Source organism: Hetaerina americana, unplaced genomic scaffold, assembly GCF_022747635.1.
Source record: "Hetaerina americana unplaced genomic scaffold, ioHetAmer1.1.p SCAF_46, whole genome shotgun sequence".
NCBI classification, from domain to species: domain Eukaryota; kingdom Metazoa; phylum Arthropoda; class Insecta; order Odonata; family Calopterygidae; genus Hetaerina; species Hetaerina americana.
In genome coordinates, this window is record NW_027287052.1 from 1,008,107 (window position 1) to 1,027,621 (window position 19,515).

At 40.8% G+C, this 19,515-nt stretch overlaps 2 protein-coding genes across 2 annotated transcripts; both read left to right on the forward strand.

Annotated features, from left to right (window-relative positions):
- The first annotated feature begins 216 nt into the window (after positions 1 to 216).
- LOC139693287 (S-antigen protein-like) lies at positions 217 to 7,347 on the forward strand. Its single transcript, XM_071591400.1, has 6 exons — positions 217 to 236; positions 716 to 917; positions 1,725 to 1,853; positions 2,620 to 2,773; positions 5,304 to 7,271; positions 7,343 to 7,347. Exons 1-6 carry the CDS (start codon positions 217 to 219, stop codon positions 7,345 to 7,347), a joined length of 2,478 nt encoding a protein of 825 aa, XP_071447501.1.
- A 200-nt stretch (positions 7,348 to 7,547) lies between these two features.
- Positions 7,548 to 17,589, forward strand: Tsen2 (tRNA splicing endonuclease subunit 2). The gene is made up of 3 exons (XM_071591416.1): positions 7,548 to 9,014; positions 12,147 to 12,283; positions 16,151 to 17,589. Exons 1-3 carry the CDS (start codon positions 7,550 to 7,552, stop codon positions 16,346 to 16,348), a joined length of 1,800 nt encoding a protein of 599 aa, XP_071447517.1. The 5' UTR covers positions 7,548 to 7,549; the 3' UTR covers positions 16,349 to 17,589.
- The last annotated feature ends 1,926 nt before the right edge of the window (positions 17,590 to 19,515 follow it).

The following is a 19,515-nucleotide window of genomic DNA, read 5'->3' on the forward strand; positions in this document are numbered from 1 at the left end:
AATGCGAAAACATTATAAATTCCTTTACGTTCGACCGATTATCAAGAATATTTCAGAGATTTTGGTTTGGTATCAACGTACGGTTTCGCGGGTTTCGCAGATTCAATAGCATATTATCTACTGAAAACAAAAAAGATACGAAATTCATATGGACAGCACCGGTTCGGTAGAAAGAAAGTGTTTTATGACGGCCCGAGACTGAATTTCTCTTATAAAATGAACCATGGGAGATTACAGTATGTTGAAATATAATATCTAGATTAATCATATTATCAGGCAGAGTCCTTCGTTTTTTTTCTTCATTAAAATGCATTACATTTAGTATTGGTAGAACATAATGTCAATGTAAAATGATGAGGGGAATTTTGGAGGGTCCATAAGCATTGTTAAGCGATAATGAACCACTTTTTATTGGTAATCTGGCAAGTGATGCGCTGTCTATGGAATATATCTAGAGTATTAGTACATTGTACTAATTATTCAATCATTTCATGCATTATTTCAACCAACTGCAAATGCTTAGCATTTAGCCAAAGAACTTAGATAAATAATCTGTTATTGGTCATATTAATAAAAAAACAATGATAATAGTCATCTTCTTACCGTTTTTTTGTGATTCGATGCCTACAATGTGTTATATTTCACTATACTGTCTACAAAATGCGAATTGAGTGAAAGCGTTAATGCTTGCTTTTTATCTGATTTGGCGATTCAGGCTTGCCGAAGGTGAGCTCCGAGAGCCGAAAAAGAAGAAAGTTAAACCAGGAACTCTTCTCAGAGACCCATACCCCATTATATTTTGGAACAAACTGGGGATCCCACCATGTAAAGAACTTTGGCCAAGCTACATGGGTGTTTTTGATGGAGATTCGGTGATGGTTGATGATCCTGGAGATATGCATGAAATATCTACAATGGTGCGTCATTTATTTTACCCCCGGGTTTGGCTAATGTTTGAATTATTTTACTCCGGTTTGGGCTAATGTTTGAATTATTCTTGGAGTAATTCTATTATCCAGCGTCAACATTGTCTACAAAATGACGTATTTGTTCAACTGGATATTTAATTTCTCAATGCATGATGAAACAAGAACCTTCCAAACGGATGGCCAACCCAATGCAATGAAAGTGTCATTGCTACCTGGACTTCTACATAGACAACTATGACGAAGTCTTCACAAACGGCATGAGGTGCATTTCTTAAAGCGGCAGGTTAAAAATTGATATAATTACTATCAATATTAAATACGAATTAATGTATAGCATTGACTCCTTATAAAAAAATGTCAAAAAACAAAATTTAAAGTAATCTGAACCGGTGCACCTGAAAAATATCTTGCCATAGGGTAGAGAGCCTCAGTGAGAGCCAAAGTCAATTTTTGGCCCAGAGAGCCAAAAATTACCTTGAGTCAATGGGGTTCATTAAATTCTCACTTTCATCATTCCTCCGTTTGAAAGTTAATGGGCGGGGATAGTAAGAATCGAACTTTGGTTAATTTTTCAATGAACGTAGTGATTACAAAAGTGACTTTGTTCTGGTAAAATTTGATCTTACCTTAAACCTGAGACTTAATTCACAAATTTCTGCCAATAAAACTTGTTATAACAACACGTTGTATATATTATTTTAAAAATTTCTTCAATGATTTTTTTAGAAAATAATTTTTTTGTGTTTTCTGGTAAATGTGGATTTCTGCTAGTTTGTTAAATAAATATATGTGAAGGTATCATGTTTAATAAGGGAATCATATCAGATCACCATTTTGATTCGAGAGCTTGTTCTCCAAAAGGGCATTGGAAAGATATTCATCATGAATGCCTACACTCAACAGATAATTGCACACCCGTCTCAAGTGAGTGTGGGAAATTCATGATGCACTCACAATTTGCACCAGATTCTTAGTTTCATTTCTGCTGTGTTCCCATTGCATTATTGGCATTTCCTCACTACTGATGGTGATAAATAATAAGCTGACCACCTACTAACAAATGCCAACCTAATCTGTCTCAGAAATGGTGGAAGAGGCTGATGGCTACGTAGAATTTTAAAAATCTGGTTTATATTTCCTATTATATGGATTCAGTTAACATAAATTGCATTTGGGTTGACAATGGTTGCCCTGTAGGTAGAGGTTCAGACTAATCCTTGAGGTGGGCAACCACTGCTGCAAAAAGTCCAAGCTCTGTGATCATCTTGGTGCTGGGGTATTGTAGGAAACTGGGAGACTTGGAAAATAAGCACCTTCTCCCTGGATTTGCGAATTTCCAATGCTGTAGGTCAAGTTCTGCCCCCTCCTATCAAACCAACCCCCAGATGCAAATTTCTGGAGAGCAATCTTTGAAAGTCTTTGGTATATTCTTAATTTCATGAGGAATGCATTAAGGTGAATACCACAAACGACAGTTTCATACCATGGTCCGCAGGCTGATTTTGTTATGCACTTGATGATTGCTGTAATTGTGTGGCCTTGCTGCACTTTTTTTTACATGCATCTAAACTTTTTGAGTAACAAAATATGAGCTGTAAGTGATGTGCGTCAGATGTTGAAAAAGGATCACAAACTGTTTGAATTCATTGAGGGTGAATTCACAATATTCTTTCTCCTATGAAAACAACAGGGCTACTTTGGAAAGAGGTTCCTTTGTCGTCGAGGATATGAGCAGAGTGTTGGTGATGTTCCTGTTGTGCGTGAGCGCCATTGGAAGAGGAGAGTGGAGTGGGCAGCAGAGTGTGGCTACATCCTAGTGCCTCCAGACAAGGAAAGTGGCGCTGGTGAGTTAGCAGTGCTCAGTGGAGGAAAGAGAGGGAGATGTGGGTGGACTGTTGAATGAGGTTTTATGACATGGGTCATGTTGGTGGAGGGAGGGAGGGGTGGCTGCTGATATCAAGGAAGAGAGAGTGATGTAGAATATCATTAACACTGGAGTTTCCAGGTGCATTTCTCATTAGTTTGAGCACATAATTGAACAGTTTGGAACAAAAAATGCTGCTGTAAACTCCTTATTATTAGCACTCTGCGAGAGGAAATTCCTTCTGATACAGTAAACTCTTGATTATCCATATGCAGATTATCAGTTTTGTGGATTCTCCATGTAATTCTCTTCGCAGCACCTCAAAATTGTAATAAAATTGACTATCATAAATATAAATCAAATCATTTATTTTATCGAAAGATTTGTTGTACAGATATAGGACACGTCAAAATATGTTAGTGTTTGCAAATTACCGTTCAAGGTATTCATCGACATAGTAAAACATATTATTTAACAGATATTTGCAAAGTTTTTCCTTAAAAAGGTACATTTTGCTGAGATTCCTCACATTGCCAGGTAACCCTGCAGCTTCTTGGAATTTGTCAAAGGCGAAAAACCCTTAGGGTTTGAAGTTGGCTTTAACCTCGTGGATTGCGACACATCACACACGACTATGTATGCCTGTGTTATTGAATCTATGGTATTTTGCCACAACATTCTGTTCCTTTAAAGCCCCTAAAATCTCGGCATGTTAGAGGGTGCCTCGGTAGCTTAACTGGATAAAGCAATCGGCCAGACTTCGAGGGATCCAGGTTCAAATCCCGGTCAAGGCGAATGATTTTTACCCTCTGAAATTGTTGCAATGCAATGCACATTTAGAGGATGACTTAATTAAAAGTTACTGCCAAGGAATATTTTTATTGAAATTTAACTTATTTTAAAGAATGAGGACCATATGTTTAGTTTAGTTAAATCTTTGGTGCTAGTTTTTTTAAGGATCCAGTATTATAATAATGATAGCTATCGTTGCTATTGTAGTATTGAATGTTACCCTTGACACTGATCAATTTATTTAATGGGAATAACCCTTTTACTCAAAGGAAGGCAAAAAACATATATTGTTTCCACAATTATAAAAATACATTTACAAACGGGTATAAATTACATAAAGTTACATGGTTTTTATTGAGAATTAAAATATAATTTAAAATTAAAGAAGAATTTTGATTTGAAATGCATGAAAGGCATTTTCAGATGGTACACAGGTACACAAACATACCTAGTTAAATTAATTAATGTAAACAAAATATCAATATTAATTAGTATTTAAAAAGTTTAAAAATGGAAACGGAATATTAGAAATATAGTATATGTTACAGGCCAGGTGATAGTACAAAATGATAAATGTTGGTAGTAGTTATTAACTAGACCTTGTGGCATCGATTAAGAAAATTTTCCCAATTGCAATTAGGAAAAAGTTATTGACCTGTACAGATATCTACATAGCTGTAATTAGCATTCTAAAATTCGTTGGATATTTTTAATAACATTTTTTAAAGGGATCATGGTAAGATAGAAAACTGATGATATGCATGTACATGGAAGGGGCAGAATGTGAAGTTTTTTAAATAAGGGGAGACAGGGTGCAATAATGAAATGCTTAGAAACTTCAATATCCTCTTTTTTTTAAAATTCAAGTTTGAAAATCATGGGCTTTCTTGTAAGTTATTTTATCATGGCTGAAACTCCTCAGCGTCAGCCATCGTGTCTCAGGTGTGTATACCATCGCCCCTCTCTCTCTCACCCCCCTCCCTTCTCCTTCCTCATGCCGCCAAACTCTATTCCCTTGAAGAACAAACCGTGTGTCACACCAACTAATTCCGCATCATGGCCACATTCACCTCCCATTGCCCAAGATGCATTTCATACTACCCTGTTGCCATTAGTTCTTGAAAGTTGACTTAAATATTTTGACCTCCTTTACTACTGTGTTGGTAATATGTAGTTGTGCCAGAAAATGTGAAATGCTTTATTTTAAAAGTTTTGTGAAAAACAAAATTTCTTCTTTTGGATCCAGGAAATATATTACTTACTTTTCTTCCTCCATTCACTTACAGCCACGATGTCACTGTCATTGTTTCTTCGTAGTTGGTTTGAGCTATGTTTGAAAACAAATTCAAAGTTTTTGGTTTTTCCATCAAACAAATGCTTCTCCTGATGTAAAGAATCTTTTCTCAATTTAATGGGCATGGTAAAAGAGTTAATTCTCAGTAGAGTGTAATTTATGTTTTCTAAAAGTCAAAATTTTAATTATGGTTTCATGAGATCATCTGTGTCCCCAATTTCAGGAAAACAGTCTGAAAAAATTGGCAATTTCAGTCTTATAAAACCTATGAATGTCCTGGAATATCATTCCTTGTTTACCGTGGGTTCCCAGGTATATTGCTGAGTGTTGGCCAACTCATTCTGGATGGACTCTATTTTGTCTTCTTATAGATATTTCCTGGGAATGTTTCTAAATAAATATCCAATGCTTAATTTCCCGCCAGGCTCACCTCAGAAAAATGCAGCATCGGACAGTCCTGAAGGGAGAGTGGCAGAGGGAGAAGGAGCCCCTGACGTGGAAAGTGAAGTGCTGCCTGGAGATGGTAGTGGGAACAAGGAGAGTGAGAGGAGGGTGACCATGAATGGTCGTCATCAAGGGAAGCCAGACGTTGAGGGTACGGTGTGTGAGGTGAAAGAGTGTGGCGCAGTGGTTCAGGAGATTGCTGTGGAAAGAGTGGTGCCGGACTTGAGTAAACCCGGCACGAGTGAGGACAGTGCACGGTTGGACAAGAATTCCTCTGCTGTCGTTCATGAAACCCTCCCTGGAGGAGAGCAGCAGGAGGAAAAGGGGTGCGTGCCAGATGCCCCTGTCCATTGTGCTGCACCCGGGAAGGAGAGAGTGGTGGAGGTGGCGGAAGGTGGCTCTTCGTGCATGGAAGCATTCGATGGGCATGACGAGGCAGCTGCGTTGGGAAATGAGGGGAAGGGATGTGGTGACGTCACCCTGGAGGCTCGTCAGGGAGGGGTCGGTGATGTGCATCCGTGCGAGGGTGGGTCGGGAGTGGAAAGTTCAATCGATGGACCACCCAGTGAGGGGGGCCAAGTGGACGGAGGTGGAAAATCCTCTACTGCCACTTCAAGCAAGGTTGAGGGAGAGTCAAGGAAGAGCTGTGAGGGAGCGGGGAGTGAAACGGAGCCAATGGAAGTGGATGCTGAGGAGGGAGCAGAGGCAGTAGGTGACGGGGAGGAAGCAAGATCTTCCGAGGTGATGAAGGGCTCACCTTCTGAATTGAATGAGAGTGCATGTGACAGCTTGGAAGGTGAGGAGGATTCTAGCAGAGGAGGCAAGTCAGCAAACAGCAGCTGCGCAAGGCGTAGCCTTGAGAAAAGTTTTGTTTCAGATGGGACCACCAAGGCATTGGACGTCAAAGAGGGTTCTGGCAGTGCTCAAACATTAGAGGGTGCCAAATTGGAGGGAGGAGGAGAGCCTTTGGTGGCAGGCAGCCATGGTGTGAGGAAGGGGGAGGAGGAAGGCCTTGGTTCCATGAGTGAGGCAGTGAAGGAAGAGTCGGAAGGGGGAGTCAGAGAGGAGGAGGTAGAGTGTGGTGCCAAGAGTAGTGGGGAAGGCAAGAAGGTTGTGTTGGGTAAGACCAGTGAAGAAGTGGATGGTGTCAAAGCCAAGGAGGAGGCTTCAGGAAATACTAGCAAGGGCAGTGATGGTCAAAGAGATTCCAGGGGTGATCACAGGAAGGAAAGGGGTGGCAAGAGAAACAGGTCTCCCAGTTTATGCAGAAACTCTCCAGGGGGAAAGACAGCAGTGGAAGAAGGTGGGGAGGGCAGTGAGGGGAAAGTGAGTGAGGATGTATGTGAGGTCCCTGCAAAGAAGGTGAAAGTTAATGAGGAGTCCAAAGGAGGAGGAGAGGAGGGACAGCAAAAGGAAGAGGTCACTGTTGGAATGACAAGAGGTGAAGGCAGTGACATGGGTGGGGATGGAATGGGGCAGGAAGATGAACCAGAATTGGTAGAAGCAGCCATTGATGAGAAAGGAAGAAGATCATCTGCAAAGGGCAGTAAGGAGGAGGAGGACGAGGAGATGAAAGAGCTACGTCAAGGTGAAAGGTCAGTTCAAGAGAAGAGCAAAAGGTCAAGTCTGAACAAGAGTAGCAGCGATTGCGAGATTGTGGAGATAGAGGATGAGTCCAGCACCCAAAATCCCATTCTCCCAATGAATAAGAGACCATCAGACCGAGTCCAAACTCCTTTGTTGTTTGACCGCTCAAAGAATTCAGTAAAGAAGGGCACCCATAGTTCAGCAGTGCATGATTCACACGATGACATAGTGGAGATGATCATCGAGGAAGAAGAAGTGCGCGAAGTTTCCAGTGATGGCGGGGCAATTGTCGGTCGGCAAAGAGGCAGCAGAAATATGATGAGGGAGGGAATGCATGGTCACAAAAACAATTCTACTGATGGTAAGAGCGAAACTGAAAGCTTCCGAAAGAAGTTGAGAGTAGTCCCAAATGCTTTGTCTGGCGACACGCAGGATAAATTGATAAACTCGGGGAAGGAGGAAGGGAAAGGGTGCCAAGAGGATCCCATGGGGAACTCAGGCAATGACGACGACGATGATGTGATTGAGATCAACCTCCCAAAGAGTGACATGATGGAGCTGGAAGAATGTGTGGAAGGGGACGGTGAGGTGGAGTGTGGCAGGGGTGGTCAGGCAGGGGGGAGGGCCAGGCAGAGGCGGATGCATAAAGAGAGCAGTGGCTTCCGGAGGAGGACGCTCTTGGAGGATCCACCCAGGGCAGAGGTGGAGGTGGTGGATGGGGTGGAGAGCACCACGACGGGTAACCTGGGCAGTGACTGCTGCGAGGTGGCACCCTGCATTGTCATCCCTGACTCTGACTCTGAGCCTGAGGAAACGCAAGAGTCTCCACGCCTGGAGAGTGACCCCTCGATCTTCCTGCCCTCACTCGATGCTCTGCAGCTCATCCCCGAGGAGGCATTCTTCTTGGCCTATGGCCTCGGCTGCCTCGTGGTGTGGGATGGAAGGAACTCAGACTTGCTGTCCGGCCAGTTTGATGATGACAAGGATGGTGAGGATGCTTCAGTGCTGATCGATGAAACACTCAGCAGTGATGCTTGCAGCTCACAGTCAAGTGGTGCTGTTAAAAAAGGTAATGATGTCGGTAAGATGGGCAATGCTCCATCATCAAGCATGAAGGAGAATGGTGAGGGATGCCCTCATGATGGCTCCAGTACTACTAGTGACTGTGGTGTGGATGGATCGTCAGAGTCAAAGAAGAGATGTGATTTGGGGTATTGCCCTGGGTCTCCTAGCAAGGGTTCCATCACTCTAATGACCATCGAGGAGGATGAAAATATGGTGGTTGACCCATCAAAGGTGGACTCTGAGAAGGATTTAGTCTCCAAATCTCCTGTTAAAGAGATTGAGGAGCCTCCTGCTGCTTCCGATGGGACGACACATTCTCCTTCCATGAAAGTTCCTTCCGGAGAAGCCTCAGAGGAGGGACCAGGTGTGGGTGATACCCCAGACAATGTGGGCAAGACAAGCATTGTGACCCAGGACTGTGAAAGTGTTGAAGGGATTAGTGCTTCAGATGTGAAAAACACAGCCAATCAAGTTCCTGCGAATGCATGTGACCAGCAAAATAAAAATGATTCCACATCCGTAATCAGTGACTCAGTGAGCATAGTGTATGATGCTGGGAGTGATGGTAAAACCAGTAGTCAGTCCAGGAAACAAAAATTCCCTGCAGGAGAAGGAGATGGTGACAAAACAATGCCTTGTTCTCCTCACCAAAGTGGAGAGATTAGTGACCCAGATGACGCTCCTCTCAAGGAGAATGGTGACCTTGATAGTTCCTCTATCACCATCATAGACCTTGCCGATTCCCCACCACACTCGAGGCAGTGGTCCAGGAAGGGTTGGTCGTCCCATGAAGAGGAGGACGTGGCTGTCGTGGAAGCGGATGTTCAGCAATCCATGCCTGACCACCCCAGTGAGAAAATGCTGAGCAGTAAATATCAGAGGCCAATGAGTATTTTGGAGCTATGGAATGCCTTCCGGTCAAGTCGTGCCTCTATCCCATCATCCACTGTGCCATTTGAAATATCTTACGCTGTATATCACCATTTCCGCTCGAAGAGATGGGTTGTCAAGCCAGGAATTCGTTTTGGTGGTGACTTTTGTGAGTATGCTTGTATAAATTTTAATAAATCCACGTGCAGAAACGTGCATGTTTATATGTATTTTTGTATATGTATATATAAGGTTAGTCACAGGCGTGTTGATGGCATATACAACATAGAAGCAGATAAAAAGGTACATTTAAAAAAAATATTTTGGTAGCATAACCACCATTTTCAATGGAAGGAAAAACACTTTGGATATGCTTGATGGGTAGGAAATTGGGAAGGGATAGGGAGGTGATTGGCAGGGGTGGAGGTCGACAGGAAGGAGGAGAGCAAACCTATTTTTGGGCAAGGTTCAGACTGGGCTCTAAAGCAAGCTCTGAGGAGTGAAATATATGTTATCTCGAGGGTTTTAAGCTTTTAACATTGTATCAGAGGGGGGAAAGGTGGCAATAATTGAAAATAAAGCATTTATCTACATCTACGTAATACCCCGCCAGCCACCGCAAGGGTGTGTGGCGGGGGGTGTTAGGTCACCAACTGTAAAAAGGAACAATACCACATGCAAAACAACAGCATGGAAAATTACACCCACAGCAGCGCACACACTCATGCAAAAATCCCTTCATCCAACACTCATGCAAACACACATACCATAAATCAACAAACAAGTATACCCCAGGATGCAGCACGAAAGCCATCCAACAACACGCAAGCCAGGACACAACAAGCAGGAATGCGAAACTCAACCACCATACAACATGCAACACAAAACACTCTATCCCCTGCGGAGACTGTGAAAGGCAGGGAATGCGCCCCAACATTGCAGAAGAAGTAGTATGCATTGAAGAAGATGGTTTGGAGGGAGGTATGTTTTAGAACAGGTAGAGAGGCTAATGGAGAAGAGGGTTTGCAAGAGGTGCAGTGATGTGTTTTATGTGAATGTTGGGGGGTGTGATGCTCTGCCCAACGTAAGAGGGACAGAGTTTGCAGTTAAGTTGGTAAATTACATTATGGCACACGCATGAGGGTGTACTGTGGGATGGGAGAGAATTTGTAAGTTAAGATGGTAGGCAAGGAGTGGTGGAGATGGGACATATTTTACATTTGGGTCTGGTGCAAGGTATCCGTTTGAATTTGTGGTTAACAAAGGATTTAGATAAAGAATTAGTGGCTTTCCATGTGTCGGATAAATTTGCGGATCTTTTAGAAGTGGAGAGACAGAGATAATATTTTTTTCATGAAATTTTCTTGGGTCTTCCACCGGGTCAGGGGTTCCATATTGGCCGACGTTTCGATGCCCGACTTGTGCATTGTCCTCACGGTAGATGACGATGCATGAGTCGGGCATCGAAACGTCGGCCAATATGGAACCCCTGACCCGGTGGAAGACCCAAGGAAACTTCATGAAGTAAATAAGCCGGGAAAGACCAGATCTTACCTCACTGAAGTTTTCATTCCAACATTTCTTCCAAGTTTCTCCCTTCACCATTTTGAAGCATTCAAAACGGCATAGATAAGTGAAATTTTTCTCCAAAAAGCTGAAAGAATTTCATCCTTCCAAAAATCATCTTTGGCATTTGCCACCTTTACTGTTGTTACATTGGCATGGTCACTCCTTGATCCATTGGCCTAAGATTTGGGGGTCACATTTGAAGGCTCAAATTTAGTAAATATCTCTCCATCATTTGAAAGCAGGATGTCCTTGCTGTGGTTTGAAGTAGCGTTATCGAATTAAAAAATGGCTTTCTCAGGAAATTCTTTTTTTCTCAGTTATTTATCTTTGGGATATGGACTTTGGCAGCAGAATTTTTATCTTAAAGCAGTCTTCAAGTATATCCCGATTCATCCAAGTGCTGTTTTGGTGCCCTGTATTAGTCATTTGCTTATTTTGTTTTGGCTCCTTAGAAGGAGAGTGTGTTTTTTCCCCTTTCCATCATCAGAAATTCCTTTTATTTCCCGAGGCATTGCCACATCATAGAACCATAATTCTCTCTTTGGAATTTGTGTGCCCTGGAGCTGATTTTTGATATTCTGTCATTAGTAAACATTTTGGGAAGAATTTCCATTACAGGCTGGCTTCATCGGCATCAAAGATTTTCTCCTAGAGCAATTTTTTTCTGATATTAACTCTTGAAATGTAGCAGGAACTCTATCAGCTGATACTGTATTGACACCAATTTGTTCCCCAACTTTGTGGATTCCATATTGCTTTATTTTAAAACTTGTCAACCACATAGCTTAGGGGGGCATTGGGTCAGTACTGTGCACACCATCGCCATTGAGGAACAAGCACAACATCAGAAACGTTTTTTCTCTTCCCTCTTGGTCAGACAGCATGGCCAGTGATGATGCATGGCTCTTCTGATGTACAGGGGTAAACAACCCATCCCATTACCCTTCCCTCCGCCACCACAACCACCAATACACAGACAAATTGGTGATGCATGGATAATCACCAGCCAGGATAATGTGAACACTCAATCAGAAATTTACTGTGCGTACAAATTTACAAGCCAGCATTTTATCCGGTTGTAAGTCAATGGAAATGTCCTTATTTTAGTGTCTAAAAATACCTCATATTTGGAACGTCAATCTGGAATTCAATAGTTGATTTCTACATCTACGTTAACACCCCACAATCAACCAAAAAAGTGTGTGGCAGGGGATGCAAGCTCCTAGTGGGATGGGTTAGGTATAAGAGTTAAGTGGAAGTGGAAGGGTGGTTAAAGGGTTGAGAAAAGGGGAAAAGCAATCATTAAAAAACCCAAAAAGGACATATAAATCGATATGCATGCTAGCATAAAACCTATTTCCAAACAAGCATTAATTTCACCCACTGTTAAAGATCTTTTGTATGCAAAAAAGCAAGAAATAAAACTGAACTACAATCGCCTATGCGATAGAAGTTCACCATATCAAGTGTTGGTATTTTTGTGTGAACTTATTTGGGTGGGCTTATTGAGGACTTCCAGTCTAATGTGATCATAATGTCACAAATATGTTTGGATTCTGTACATCAATAGTCATCCACCATTCTCATCCATACCTGTTTATCATACTTACATGGTCACCATGAGAGGGCACAAATTTAAGTGTCATACATAATATCATGTATTTAATATTATTACATACATATTATTATGTATTAATGGCAATTATATATTTCTATATGTTTCTTTTTACAGTACTGTACAAAGATGGACCACCTTTCTACCATGCATCATACCTTGTTGTCATCGACTCGTTTGATGCCGATGGCGAGTCCAAGTTTGACTGGAAAATGCTTTCTGGCATGAATAGGTTGACGGAAAACATTGCCAAGGTTAGTCTTTTATCTCTCCACCAAAGTGTATATCAGTGTGAATAATCATTGGAGTCTTTGCTATTGAGAAACACATCAATAGAATCGATTCTTTCTTTTTATTAAAGATCTCAGATCTTTAAATCAAAGATAATCTTGTGAGGAACGTTAGTGGTACCAACTTTTTAGGTTCAGTAATTGATGAAAGTACTGGAACTGGAATGAACATAATAGGCATTTATGCAGTAAACTTTCCATAATTCCCAATGCCTTAAGAAACCTAGTAAAGGTCATAGATCAGGCCATTTTAAAAACAGCCTAATTTGGTAATATCCAATCCCTAATGTTCTATGGAAATATTTTTTGGGGTTCGTCTACTGGCGTCGACAAAGTTTTCTCATCATGCAGAAAAGAGTGACTAGATATATGGTCGAAATTTCTAAAGAGAATCGTTTGGACCTAATTTAATAGATCACAAATTCTCACCTGTAAAATGTTTTCACATATATTGTGTGTATGTTCAAGAAAACATGTGCCTTGTTCAAAAATAATGAGAATATCCATGATTTTAACACAAAACAAAGAAAGGAGGTGCTGCATGCGATACAGTATTCCATTTTTTCATTTCAAAAAGGGCCCCTTTATGCTGGCATTAAAATCTACCATCATTTACCAACAGGAATTAGAAGTGCCAACTGGTGTCAGACGTTTAAATTCAGATTTAAATCTTTTTAATCAAGAATTGTTTTCAAAAGCTAAATGAATATTTTTGTCAAGGTATGGCAAGATGTAATTTCATTATAATCATTTCTCAAATACATGTATTTTTTGTTCTCTGTGGCATATCTTATATTTTACTATAAAAAGTAACTGGATGGGATGAATTAATTAAATAGTGTAAATTGGATACCAGGAGATGTGTGTGCACTGTAACACAATTCGAGATATTTGGTCTTCCTAAGGCTACTATACTCTCAATGTGCCCAGATGAATTAAACAGCATTGGAATCAGATTAAATTACTTTATTTATATACCAGAATCCTCCACATTTGATATATGTATTAATGAAGTTATGAAAGTTTTATGGGATGGGATATTTGCATTATACCTAGTCTTGTATATATCTAAACCAAAATTTCAGACTGTGAAATTTTGGTTTCTGTCTGATTAGCTAGAGTTTTGACTGATTAAGTTCAGTATCAGTGACAATGAAGCCTCACACATTCCTGGAAGGGTTGGGAAAATTTTGAGGCCTGTATCAATGACATCTCCTGGCTTCACAAGATGCAAATTTATACTTGAAACGCTGAAATCTGAACCTTAAAATGCCTGAAGATTTTCTTATAATAGACAATGCTTTAGTATATCCCTGAATATCACCTCCAACCAACTGCAATCAATTGATGAATGTGTGATGGACAATTTCAGCAAGCTTTATGAGAAAGTTGTTTTCCCAAGATGTTTCAAAGTTACCAACGACTCAGAAGTAACCCTCAGGGAATTCTGGAAGAATCATTTCAAAAGTATCATTGTCATCAGAAATGAAAGACATTCATAAACTTCTGCCCTGCATGTATCACAGTCTTGAGCATCACATTTTCACTCTATATGCCCTGCATTCACTTTTCCTGGCTCCTTAGGACTTCTCCCTGCAGCGTCCTCACTTCTCTCATCACTCTAGCATTTTCTCTTGTTTTCCCTTTTGTTCAAATTAAGTAGCTTCAGGCATGATGTGGTGAGAGTCAAACATAATGAATAACTTTTCGAAGGGACACAACAGGATGATGATGTAATACATCGAAACCCAGTCTAAAAATAATAAAAAAATTATCAAGTGGACCAGTGCGTTGTTCAGTTATTCATTCCCTTTTGTTCTTTATACTTTTTCCATCCTTCTCCACATCCGAATTGCATTAGGCACTAGTATACACCCAATCTCCTGCCTAAACAACCATGTACAGGGTTCGTCCGGAAAATAAGTGTACTGATTTTTTCCCGCCGCTCCAGGCGCGCCCAGCACCGCTCTGACGGGCTGCGATTGGAGGGGGGTATGTTGGCAAGCGACGCTGAAAAAGGCAGCCGGCTCTGAGCTGTGGTGTAGTGAGGAGCTCTGTTAACGCGAACCTCCACGCTCGACCCACGTCACGGAACGCGATGCCGAAGTTTTTGGAGCAGCGTTATTCCATCAAATTTGCGGTAAAGCTTGGGAAATCGTCTACCGAAACTGTCGGTATGATTAACCAGGCTTACGGGGAGTCAGCCATGTCCAGAAACATGATCTTTCGGTGGCACAAGATGTTCGTGGAGGGCAGAGAAGAGGTCGACGACGAACCACGGCCTGGACGCCCATCAACGACACTCACCGACGAAAATGTGCGAAAAGTTCGCGATGTACTGAACTCTGATCGTCGTCTTAGTGTTCGGATGATAGCAGAGCAGTGTAATCTTCGAAAACGAGTCGCCCGCGTCCGGCCAGCGATCAAAAACTTCTGGCGGCTGCATCACGACAATGCGCCGTCTCACACCACGCTTGTCGTGTCGGACTTCTTGGCCAAGCACGGCGTGGCAACGCTGCCGCACCCGCCCTACAGCCCGGACTTGGCACCACCGGACTTCTTTCTGTTCCCGAAGATAAAGAGGAGTTTGAAAGGAACGCGATACGGGACTTTGGACGCCGTCAAAGAGGCCGTGACGACGTGTCTTCGAGAGGTTCCCGATGATGCCTTCGCGGGAGCGTTCCAAGAATGGGAACGCCGCTGGAACAAGTGTATCGACTCACAAGGGTCCTATTTTGAGGAATATTAGCTTAAGATATGTAAAAGTGTAATAAATTTTTTTTCCTGAGCTCAGTACACTTATTTTCCGGACGAACCCTGTAAAACTATGTGTCATATCAAAGTTTTCACTGATCCTTTTTTTACATCTTTCCTTGACATCCCTGTCATCAGCTTCCTCATATTTGTAAAAGCTTCGTTGCCTAGCGCAATACTGGTTATAATTTATGATGGCTCTCTAGAAAGTAACTTGCCTTTGAAATAAAATATGAACCTAGTGACAAGACAGAGTTTCATTGTTTGCATTTGAAAGGCACATTCTTAAACTATTTTTCTACATAGTCACCATTGAAATCGAGGCATTTATCATAACAATACTCAAGATTTTCTATTCCATCTCTGAAGAAATCTGCCACCTCACATTTTAACCACTTGTTTACACCAGCATGCAATTCTGCATCACCGTGAAAGTGCTGTGTTGCAAGTTCTAGCAAGGGATCCGTAATCAAAAACAGGTGATTTTCATGAATTTTTTCATTGATTTTCACCTTCAGTTCATCTGTCACAAGGCTAGGTTGACCACTGTGATCCTCGTCGTGAGCATTGATGCTGCAAATTTTAAGCTGAATGCACCACTGCCTCACTCCACCTTCTCTCATTATTCCATCTCTGTACACTTCACAAATTCGCCGATGAATTTCAATTGGCTTTTGGTTTTTTGCCAGTAAAAACCTAATCACGGATCGCACTTCACAACTTACTGATTATCTGTTGCAGCGCACGTGCTTTCAGTTCGCAGTGAGCAAAGTAGAATAGCAATTGTTTGCACATTACCACAGCAGGATATGTTCTGAATGTTGGGATGTTTAGACACACTAAGATGGTGGCTCTAGCCCTTAGCACCACCACGCTAGGCCAAAATGTAAGTTACTTTCTGCTGAGCCTTCCTGCTTAAAACTTGGGTCATTTAGGTATAAAGCACTTGAACTCAAAAGTTATAGACTGTTTTTCAGGCTCTGTTTTATGCTTTCCCACTTTGGCGTGCCTTTTAATTTCTGTTGTGCACCATCATCTGTTGATCGCGGCATCAGTTCAGTTCATTTTCCCCTGTAGGATCTGATGCTGTGTCGTGTGGAGTGGCCTTCCACTATGACTGAGGGGGAACTCCAGAGCCCTGAGTGCCTCTCTGGTGTGGTCGTCCAAGAAGTGTTGGTGAGGCGGTGGGTGTCAATCAGGGAGCGAGATTCTGACCATCAACTGGAAGAGAAGGACATTGACGACCGTGACTCTTTCATCCCACTCAAGTTGTAGCACACAACCTGCAGGCCAAAAGCATGAGAGCGGAATGTAATGTACCATAATGGAATTGGAATATGCAAAACTTAGTCCGTGATCCCAATTGTGAACTTTTTGTCTGATGTGGTGATCGTTAAAATTTGTGTTCTGGTTCAATTCAGAGAACCTTGATACCAATTTTGTACATAAGTATTGAATGGAAACTTGTTGCTAAAGACTAAGCGTCAATCGTGTTCTGATCTGTGTGTGCAGTGAATAATTGACATCATAGACAGTATAAGTGGCTTTGCGATTTCAGCATATTTTATGTTGACGTGCACCAAAATTATCTCAGGGCAAACGGATGGAGAGTTCACCTCTCATTTCATGGTAAAATAGTGTGGCCGAGGAAGTTTCTATCATTATAGAAAGTTTTTTTTTATATTAATGGAAAGCTGTGTGTTGAAATAATGTATTGATTGCACATTATAAGGTTACAATTTAATATTTCAAAACCTTATGTTATCTGCTGTAAATTAAATTTTTTCATTGGTTTAAAATGCTATGAAACCCAGTGATAGAATGTATTCTGAAGTTTTATTTATTGATTGACATGGTGAAAAATTGTATCAATCATAGATGGTAGCGCAGTAAATCTGAACTTGTACCTTTGTTGTGCTTTTCTTCTTCCAGGAATTAGGGATGTGAGAATAATCGCGTGATAAATGAGTATGGGTTGATTCCATTCAGCCAAAAATGAAACTGGATACGCTCACACACAGAGGAGGGGGCTGCATGATAAGTGTCAATGTTTAGCTACAGATGGTATTAGTATCAGTATACCATTATTAAATGCTATCTTGGCTGAACTCTACCAATACCTATCAAACTGACCTTTGGGCTGACGATTGTGTTTATGTATTTATAATATGTGCACACACACTAGGGAAAAGTATATATAAGATAAGTCTAGGGAAAAGGGATATGAACACATGACCACAAATACCAATTGGTTGAATCTGGCAAGTTGAAGGTCCATGGCTCAAGTCTCGGTCAAGGAAACATTTTTATCTGTTTAGAATTGGCAACCTTCCACCTTCCTCTATTGGCTTGTTTTTTGTCCCTGAATGTGTTTCTACCCATTCTTGTATATTTCTGTATGAATATGTTTTCATAATTTGGTGGGATCTCATGCTTGAATGTTTATATGTACGTTGCTGAATGTATTTCATGTTTATTATTCACCATTTTCAAGATGGCAGCATGAAATCACCAGTGTCCACTCTCGTTACAGCCTGATTTTTACTGTAACTTTAACAATTCCATGGATATGAAACATTTACTCCCAATAAACGCATTCAATTTTCTTCCTAATGGTAATTATAAAAGACCTCTCTCTCTCTTTTCAAAGAAGACATTGTTACTTTAATTTTTATTCCGCGATGCAGAGTTTGAGATTTCGTGCAGTTAACCGAGGATATTATATCTGTTTGGGAATAAGAGCAAGGTAGATTATATTTTGTGAGGCATATTTTAGTACATACGAATACAGTTTCAAACACAAGGTTGATAATTAATAATGGTCTAAGAATTGGCCTGGCAAGTTGGTTTGTAAGGCCCATGGTTTGAGTCCTGGTGAAGGAAACTTCTTCTGCTTGACATCTGCACACTTCCGCCTTCCCCACTAACCTTGTGTTGAATCTGTCTGTTGTTTCGTCTGTTAAATCAGCCTGTTAAACCCATTACTGAAGAATGGGGAATATACAATATTTTTAAAAAGTATTTAGATGTGAAGGTATTAGTTGAAATGTATTGAGCAAAAATATTGTTCAGTTGCTACAGTTTTGTAGAGATGTTACCTGTTCCAAAATAGTACATTGCTAGCAGCCTGAGAACATCATGTCATATGGTAACCATCAAATGACATCATGGCATGGTATTGTTGCCAACGGTAGGCACCGTTGCTACGTTGAGATCTGATTGTTTAAATCTGTTTCACAAATGTAATTGTATCTATCTCATTTGTGGGGGTCAGTAAACTAGTGTCAATTATAATTTTATTAAAGTGGTATGGATTGTAATAAGAAAAGCATCTATAAAACCTGTAAGTCCTGTGTTTTGCCCTTTTGCATTGGCACATAAATTTTCACACTAGAAAATATCTTTGTATGTAGCCCAAGGGGACAAAAAGAAAAGAATGGATCAAGGCCTGCAGAAAGGAGTTGAGTTGTTCATCTGTGATGTCCACTGTGTACTGCTGTCTAGAACATTTTAGCATAAATATATCATTTTAAGTTGAATTGTCTAAATCAAATGTAGAATACTTAATTGTTATGGTATGCATTTATTACCTTCAAATTCTGGAACCCTAAACAAAGTGTTGCTGAACTCTTGTCAATTCCTATGTCTTATGTACTTGAAATAATAATATTAATTTTTTTAAGAGAACAAATATAAAGGGATATTTCTGGAAGTACTGCACACAAAAGTATTCCATTGCAAGTAGTAGCAATGGTAGCAAAAAGGTACATTCAGGATTAATATCTGAACCAATAGGTAATAATAAATTAAAATTGTTTTCAAGAAGTTTTCCAGAAAGATTAAACAGGACTGAATAGTGTTAACATTTTCATCACAAATGTTGCAATGGAAATAAATCCACACTTCAAAAGTAAACGTACCCAAGCTAAGTGCAGTGTAACTATGGCTACAACCCACTGAAGAAAATATATTTTATCCATTGCATTACACCTCAACTTATTTCCTGTTTTATAATGTCTCATTAAACTGAAGGTTAACTTTAACCTCTGGTAGTAGTAGTTTTAGGGGAGGTGACCTATAGCCAAGATCATTTGCACCATTAGGATGGATGTGAAAGGAGGAAGGGTGAAGAGAAACCTAGTGTAGGTATTAGTCTACTCTTAACAAAAGGCACCAAGGGGTCAGCGGTTTGACATCCCATCTGATGGATGGCATACTCACCCAAAGTTCCCTCCACAAAGCACCTCAACTAGGGATCGAGATGCCTCTGAAAAATATTCAACACCGCCGGGATGAAAACCTGAGCCTGGATGGGAAGTCAGAAAATTAGCCACCTCGATCCCCCTTTAATCTCTGGTTAGTCAAAACTCAGTTTTATGTCCGCTAGTTAAATTCAAAACTGACAGCTCAATGACTCACAGAAGATGTTGCTCTGGTTGCAA

Bases quoted from the DNA above. Each gene is read 5' to 3' on its own strand.
- LOC139693287 (XM_071591400.1), top strand. From the start codon at position 217: ATGAACCATGGGAGATTACA. The intron at 237-715 runs GTATGTTGAAAT...TTGGCGATTCAG, and splicing joins ATGAACCATGGGAGATTACA to GCTTGCCGAAGGTGAGCTCC. The intron at 1,854-2,619 runs GTGAGTGTGGGA...TGAAAACAACAG, and splicing joins TAATTGCACACCCGTCTCAA to GGCTACTTTGGAAAGAGGTT.
- Tsen2 (XM_071591416.1), top strand. From the start codon at position 7,550: ATGCATAAAGAGAGCAGTGGCTTCCGGAGGAGGACGCTCTTGGAGGAT. The intron at 9,015-12,146 runs GTGAGTATGCTT...TTCTTTTTACAG, and splicing joins TCGTTTTGGTGGTGACTTTT to TACTGTACAAAGATGGACCA. The intron at 12,284-16,150 runs GTTAGTCTTTTA...TTTCCCCTGTAG, and splicing joins TGACGGAAAACATTGCCAAG to GATCTGATGCTGTGTCGTGT.